General features: G+C 26.1%; 1 protein-coding gene across 5 annotated transcripts in view; it reads left to right on the forward strand.

The window, feature by feature from the left end:
- Window positions 1-2,558: 2,558 nt before the first annotated feature.
- LOC117178769 (L-2-hydroxyglutarate dehydrogenase, mitochondrial) overlaps window positions 2,559-7,938 on the forward strand; it is a 36,638-nt gene continuing 31,258 nt past the window's right edge. The window contains exons 1-2 of one of the 5 annotated variants that reach the window (XM_033370228.1): window positions 2,559-2,879; window positions 6,969-7,363. In XM_033370228.1, the coding sequence (XP_033226119.1) occupies window positions 7,284-7,363 (80 nt within the window). In that variant the 5' untranslated portion in view covers window positions 2,559-2,879; window positions 6,969-7,283. Of the gene's footprint in view, window positions 2,880-6,848; window positions 7,364-7,938 lie in introns of all 5 variants that reach the window. The other 4 variants (XM_033370229.1, XM_033370231.1, XM_033370230.1 and 1 more) reach the window with 4 other exon arrangements.

The following is a 7,938-nucleotide window of genomic DNA, read 5'->3' on the forward strand; positions in this document are numbered from 1 at the left end:
TCAGCTCGATATTTTACTTACAAAAAAAGTTCTTAGGTTCAAAAAAAAACATTCAGTGAACTGAAAAACTGTGGTCGGTAATATAGGTATTTAGCTGTGTCACATGCCCTTAAAGTCTTTTCAGACTAGATGGATATATGAATTTAAGATTTTAAAATTAAATTTTGTCAGAAAAAATATCTTTTCCATCACCACCGGCAATCGGAAGTTCTGTGGATCGATTTGCAGTGAAGCTATGGATATCTTTTTGCAGAAAAAGCTGAATTTACTAATTTTGAATTCATAAATCCATCTAGTCTGAAAAGACGTTAAGAATTTTCTGTTATTTGCAGAGTTAACTTTGATCAATAGTATTGATTTCTATTTTCACGGAGGGTGAAAAAAGGTCTCCAGGAATCGGCGGTTACTGTCTCTGATGATAAAACAGATTCCTTGTGAAAAATTGATTTGTATTAAACGTAACACCTTGCAAAAGATAACGTTTGTTTCAACAAATTAATTAGATTTATAACAAAAAAGATAATCTTCAGAAGAAAGTTTTTACGAATTTGCAAAAATTACGTGAATAAGTGAAGGAACCTCTCCCACTATCGTAATAAATCGTAAAAAATCACAGATGAAAATGTCGACGTGGCAGTCCACGTAAAATGTCAGGTGGTAATGCATTTTAATTCGTTTTATAAAAAGATATACCAAAAAATACTTTATAGCAAAATATACCAACATATAAATTATAACAAATGACCTTATAATAATTGATAAGATACTTTTTACGGTAAGTACATAAATTACCGAGCACGTTTAAATACGTAAAACAGTAACATATGTTTTGACTGTTTTGAAGTATATGCTTGACGAAACCCCAATTTTTGAATATATAAAATTTCTGGATGTAGGATATTTTAATATATAATTTCATTTTGTATTATATTCTACTCACGATCAAAATTAAGAAACGTGATAAAAGTAAACATCAGTAGAGTACACATAAAAATCTTCATTTTTTTAATACAATTAACTGATTTTTTAAAACCGACTGAAGCTGTAACTGATAAAACACTGAATATATTTAACGTGTATATATACTGAAGCGATTGGCTGATTATTGACAAAAATTAATTTTATTTATAAAAAGAGTTAAAACGCTATAAAGTGTTTGGAAAACTTGATAATCTGTCCATTACGTATGACAATGTAAATCCCCGCAAATGCCAAAAAAATTAAATTATGTTAATGTATAAAATATGCACACATACATATTAACATATTTACACATGTAATATACATATATATATATATATATATATATATATATATATATATCACATGTGTAAATATGTTAATATGTGTGTATACATACTTTATACATTAACATAATTTAATTTTGTTTGACATCTGCGGGTATTTACATTGCTATACGTAATGAACAGATTATTAAGTTTTCGAAACACTTTGTAGCGTTTTAACTCTTTTTATACAAAATTTTTGTTTCTGCCACTAATAAGCCCATCGATTCGGTATATATACACGTGAAATATATTCAGAATTTTATCAGTTACAGCTCCAGCAGTTTTTATAAAATCAGTTAATTGTTTTTTAAAAATGAAGATTTTTATGTGTACTCTACTGTTCTTTACTTTTATCATGTTTCTTAATTTTGTTCGTGAGTAGAATATAATACAAAATAAAATTATATATTAAAATATCCTACATTCAGAAATTTTATATATTCAAAAATTGGGGTTTCGCCAAGCATATACTTCAAAACAGTTAAAACATATGTTACTGTTCTACGTATTTAAACGTGCTGGGTAATTTATGTATTTACCGTAAAAAGTATCTTATCAATTATTATAAGGTCATTTGTTATAATTTATTTGTTGGTATATCTTTTTATAAAACGAATTAAATTGCATTGCCACCTTTTTACATATACATCTACATATACATATAAACACACACACACACACATATAATATTTCTCATGTTCTGAAATAAGTATCTCAATTGAATTTTTAAAATTATGAGTACATATTTTAAAATTATTTAGCAACTTTGTGCTGAAACACTGTTAGTTTTGTATTAACATTTCATTTTCCTATCATTACCAGTATACTTTGTTTTAATTCCAAAAATATTATAATAGTTAAATACTATAATAATATACAATAAAATTATACAAACAACATTATCCAAATATTTATTCTAAAACAACAAAATAATAATAAAAATAATTTTAATAAAACAGTTAGCGCGCGCAGCCTCTTGTTTGTATACGAACAAAATATTAGCAGCCAATCACTAAATTGAATCTTAAAGAAAATAATGAAAAGAAGCTGCGAATCGATAAGTATTAATTGTTTACAACAATTTTCAAACGCTTTAAATTTGAAAATTTGTTTATTAATACACTTGTAAATTGTTCGCATTGTTAACTTTAGACAATTCAGAATGTAGATGAAGATGGCGCCACTTCCTGGACTCTGTTTCAAACGATATTACCAGCTTGAAATCTTTCTTATCATTCGAGACTATATCTTATCAATGTTTATTCAGTGACAACAAAGTTATTATCGAGTTCACATATTGCGGTGGAATTTTCCAGTGTCGTTTAGATTTTATAAAGTGTAAACTGTCATCGAAGTGTGAAAAAAAACAAGAAAGAGTTGCTAAAATAATACATTATTAAATAGATTGTGAATTTTATTTATATTTTCACTAATTTTTTAATCTTATCAGTTCAAATTATTTTAAGCTTTCCTTAGAAGAAAAATATTATTTGAAAATTTGGTGTTAAAAAACTGACTCTCTAAAGCAGTAATAATGTATTTTTGTTAAAATTTCTAAGCACGGAACAGCGTTATGTAAGAATTGAGAAAGTACGATTTACGCCTGCGTGTCATTAATGGAATAGTTCAATTCAAATATTCCAGACCATTTTATTAGAAATTTTTTATATGTTAAATTTGTTTATGCTACTTGCAATTCTAATTATTATCAATTTTTAGCAATAAACTTTATAAACATTTTATATTTGAAAATATATTGAATAATATGAATTATATTGTGTTATAGAGTACTTCACATTTCGAAATAAAAATATTTATATTAATTTACAAAAATAAAAATAGGGAATAGTAGATTTTTAAGAACAGTCAAAATTAATCAAACTTTGATTTACGCGTAATATGTGATGAATTCTTTCAAGAGTCTTTAAAATGACTAACAATTGTTTTTCATTGTGGAAGTATCAAGAATTTGAAAAAAAATCAATCTTCGCACAAAAGCCTAATTAATTGGAAAAAGTGACCCAGTGACTTTCTTAATTAATAATTAATTTCACAGTGATTTTAGTATGTAATTTTATTATTCAGGAATTTTATTATTAGGGAATTTTATTGCTCGGAAATTTTCCAATTTGGTAATATTACGAACTGTTCGGGAATTTTCCAATGCGGTAATATTTCAAACTGTTCCGGAATTTTGTAGTATTCGGGAACCTTATTATTATGAAATGTTATTACTAGGGAATTTTCAAATTCGGTAATATTATAAACTGTTTAAAAATTTTATTATTTGAGAGGTTTTGAATTCGGCAATATTATAAACTATTTGGGAATTTTATTATTCGGGAATTTAATTATTCTGGAATTTCGTTACCCGGGAATTTTCAAATTTGGTCATATTACGAACTGTTCATAAATTTTACAATTCTGTAATATTATAAATTGTTGAAGAATTTCATTATTTGAGAATTTACAATTAGGGAATTTTATTATCAGGGAATTTTATTATCCAGAAGTTTTTCTTCTGGAATTTTTCACTTCGTTAATATCACGAACTGTTTTGGAATTTCTCAATTCGGTAATATTATGAACTATTCAAGAAATTTATCATTCGGGAATTATCCAATTAAGTAATGTTATAAACTGCTTATGAATTTTATTATTCTGAAACTTTATTACTATGGAATTTTATTACTGGGGAATTTTCCCCTTCCGTAATATTTTAAACTGTTCAGAAAATTTATTATTCGGGAATTTTCAAATTTGTTAATATCACAAACTGTTTGGGAATTTTATTATTCGGGAACTTTTTTATTGTGGAATTTCGCTACTGGAGAAATTTCCAATTAGGTAATATAATATTAACTGTTCGGGAATTTTCAATTCGATAATATTATAAACTTTAAAGAAATTTTACTATTCGGGAATTTTACAATTTGGTAATATTATGAACTGTTTGGGAATTTAATTATTTGGGAATTTTATTAATATGGAATTTCCTTACTCGAGAAATTTCCAATTCGTAATAATGTCAATTGTTCGGAAATTTTCCAATTCGGTAATATTCTGTGGTATTATGAATTTCTGAAGAATTTTATTATTTGAGAATTTGCAATTAGGGAGTTTTATTATGAGGGAATTTTATTATTCTGGAATTTTTTCTTCGGAATTTTTTCACTTTGTTAATATCACAAACTGTTAGGGAATTTTTCAAATTTTTTTCTTCAATTTTTCAATTCGAGAATTACCCAATTCAGTAACATGATAAACAACTTATGAATTTTATTATTCAGGAATTTTATTGCTATGGAATTTTTCTACCGGAGAATTTTTAAATCGTTAATATTACGAACTGTTCGGGAATTTTACAATTCGGCAATAGTCTAAACTGTTCAGGAATTTCATTATTCGGGAATTTCACTGCTCTGGAATTTCCCCATTCGGCAGTATTACGAACTATTTGGGAATTTTCTAATTTGGTAATATGATAAGCTGTTCAGGAATATTATTATTCGGGAATTTTGGTTTTAGGAATTTTATTATGGGACAATTTCATTATTAGGCAATTTTATTATTTGGGAATATTATTCCTCGGGAATATTCCAATTGGGTAATATTATAAACTGTTTAAGAAATTTATTTGTTGGAAATTTCGGCATTCGCTAATATTATAAACTAATTGGGAATTTTATTTTTTAGATATTTTCGAATTCGGTAATATTACAAACTGTTTAGGAATGTTACTTTTCGGGAATTGTATTACTAGGGAATTTTCCAATTCGTCAATGTTACGAACTGTTCGGGAATTTTCCAATTTTGTAATATTATAAATTATAGAAGAATTTTATTATTTCAGAATTGACAATTAGGAAATTTTATTATTCCGGAATTTTTTTGTTGCGAATTTTTCGATTCGTTAATATTATGAACTGTTTATGAATTTTTCAATTCGTTAATATTACAAACTGTTCAGGAATTTTATCATTCAGGAATTATCCAATTTAGTAATATTATAAACTGTTTAGAAATTTTATTATTCAGGAATTTTATCGCTACGGAATTTTATTACTGGGGAATTTTCTAATTCGGTATTACCAACTGTTTGGGAATTTTTCAATTTGGTATTATTTTAAACTGTTCAGGAATTTGATTATTCGGGAATCTTATTATCAGGGAACATTATTATTTAGGAATTTTATTTTTCGGGAATTTTCCAATTCCGTAATATTATAAACTGTTCCGGAATTTTGGAAGACTGAAAAATCCCGATAAAACAACATTCTTGACTCTGTAAAGTTCTCGAATTGTAAAATTGCTAAATAATAAAATTCCCGGCAGTTTATAATATTACCGAATTTGAATATTTCCAGAATAATAAAATTTCCGGCAGAGAATTGCCGAATTGTAGGATATAAGAACTAGAAAATTCGCAATTTATAAAAATCCCGAATTTAAATAATTACATTTTCTTATCAATCTTATTTATTTATTAAAAGTATGATAATAAAATATTTTTATTCAAAAAAATTATTTTTAATGTTTAAAGTTTCTAAAATTATTGTTTGAATTTAAAATAACTTTAATTAAAAGAAAAGTTTCACTTAAAAGTATATTTTTTTCCATTAATGTTATTTTATATTCGAACTAAAATGTTCGAAACTTCAAACATTAAATATATATGTTTTTTATAAAACTATGTGATCATTTTTTTTATAAATAAATAATAATCATAACAAAAAAGTAATTGTTTAAATTTGGGAATTTTCTTGTTTGGATATTTTATAAAGCGGGAATTTTCCGTCGGGAATTATGTTATTTGTGTATTTTCAAATTCGGTAATATTATGAAATGTTCGGGAATTTTATTATTTGGGAGTTTCCCGATTCGATAATATTATGAACTGTTCGGAAATTTAGGACTACTGAAAAATCCCGAAATATAAAATTCTCGATACTCAGAAATTTTCGAATAGGTAAATTGTCAAATAATAATTTTCATGAATAATAAAATGCCTAAATAATAAAATTCCGGAATTGGAAAATTCCCAAATAATTAAATTCCCGAAATTGAAATTTCTCGACAAGAAATTGCCGAATTATAAAATATTCGAACTAGAAAATGCCTGAATTTAAACAATGAAACTTATTTTTATTTTATTTCTTTATTAAACATACAACAATTAAAAATTTCTATATAAAAATATTACAAATGCAAAAAATGTTCATGAACAAATGAATTTTTTCTATTATTATTTTAAATTCAAACAAGAACTTTGAAAACTTTGAAAATATAAATATATATTTTTTGAATAAAAAAATTTTATTTATAATTCGGGAATTTTCAAATTTAGTAATATTATAAACTGTGAGGAATTTCATTATTTGGGAATTTTTTTAATCGGAAATTTTATAATTCGGGAATTTAATTTTTTCGGATTTTTGAGTCTTCCCGGGATTTTTATTTTTCGGGAATTTTGTTATTCTGGAATTTTACAATTCGGTAATATTATGAACTGTTAGAGAATTTTATCATCAGAAAATTTGATTATTGACAAGTTTTCAGTCAACCTCAAAAAGCACACATTAAATTCAGTGGATTTAAAAGAAATGCCTGAGAATTCAGGTGGTTTGTTTCAGTTTATTGAAAAAAGTGATAAAAGTGATCTTTTCTTTTTTTTTAAAGTGACTGTAGTGACTTTGCATGAAAAAGTGACTAAAAAGTGATTTGAAAAAAAGTGACTTCAGTGGCTGTGTGGCAGGCCTGACCAAAGGTTTTGGAAAAGTCCAAAACATCGAAAGTCAATGACAGTCAAGGATCTGAATCTGTCTGAAAGAAGTCGCAAGTTGTCAAAATATAAAATGGAATTTTGCACCAAAAGTTTTTGTGAACAAAAAAGTAAAGTTGTGTCCCGAAATATTTAAGAACTAGAAAAGAAGATCAATGAATTCATCTCTAGGAAAAATTCACTCTTAAATTTTATCCACCAAAACATAAATCATGTCGACAACTTTGATAAGGTCCTTGAATCGAAGATCGCCTTTGTGTTTGAGCATTTGCAGATATGCAGCCACAAATAGGTTAGTTTATTTACTAAAATAGAAAAACAAATCGTTTGGAAAATTTCTTAAATAAAAATAAAAATAAAAATAATATTTTCTTTTATTAGTTAGGAAATTAAATTCAGGATAAATTAACTTTGTGATTTCTCTTCATCAACCAGCATTTAAATTTAATTACCATATTCTTGAAAATTAATTTAAAAACTTGAAAATCAAGAATCTAATGGCCAAATTAATATTAACCCTTAAACGGCCAAAACGCCACTACCGGTACTCTGCTTTTCAACGGCCAATAACTAAGACTATTCGACACTAGAAAAAATTGAGACACATATACTTTTATTGCTTACGATCTCCTCTTTCCGACGGTGCCAATGAAATACCTCAAAAAAATTTCTTATTATCCCAAAATGCAGTTTAAACAAAAAAAAACGGGATTTTTCGTGCCTATTTTTTTTGTGAACCATTTTCCAAAGCTTTTCGAGTCAGTCATTAACCTGGAATCTCACTAACGGGTGGAATAAATGTCTAAAATTTGAGAATCCATGGTTCAAAGATCGATTTTTCGTTTTAGTATTTTCAAAATGGCGTCT

Source organism: Belonocnema kinseyi, chromosome 8, assembly GCF_010883055.1.
Source record: "Belonocnema kinseyi isolate 2016_QV_RU_SX_M_011 chromosome 8, B_treatae_v1, whole genome shotgun sequence".
Lineage (NCBI taxonomy): Eukaryota > Metazoa > Arthropoda > Insecta > Hymenoptera > Cynipidae > Belonocnema > Belonocnema kinseyi.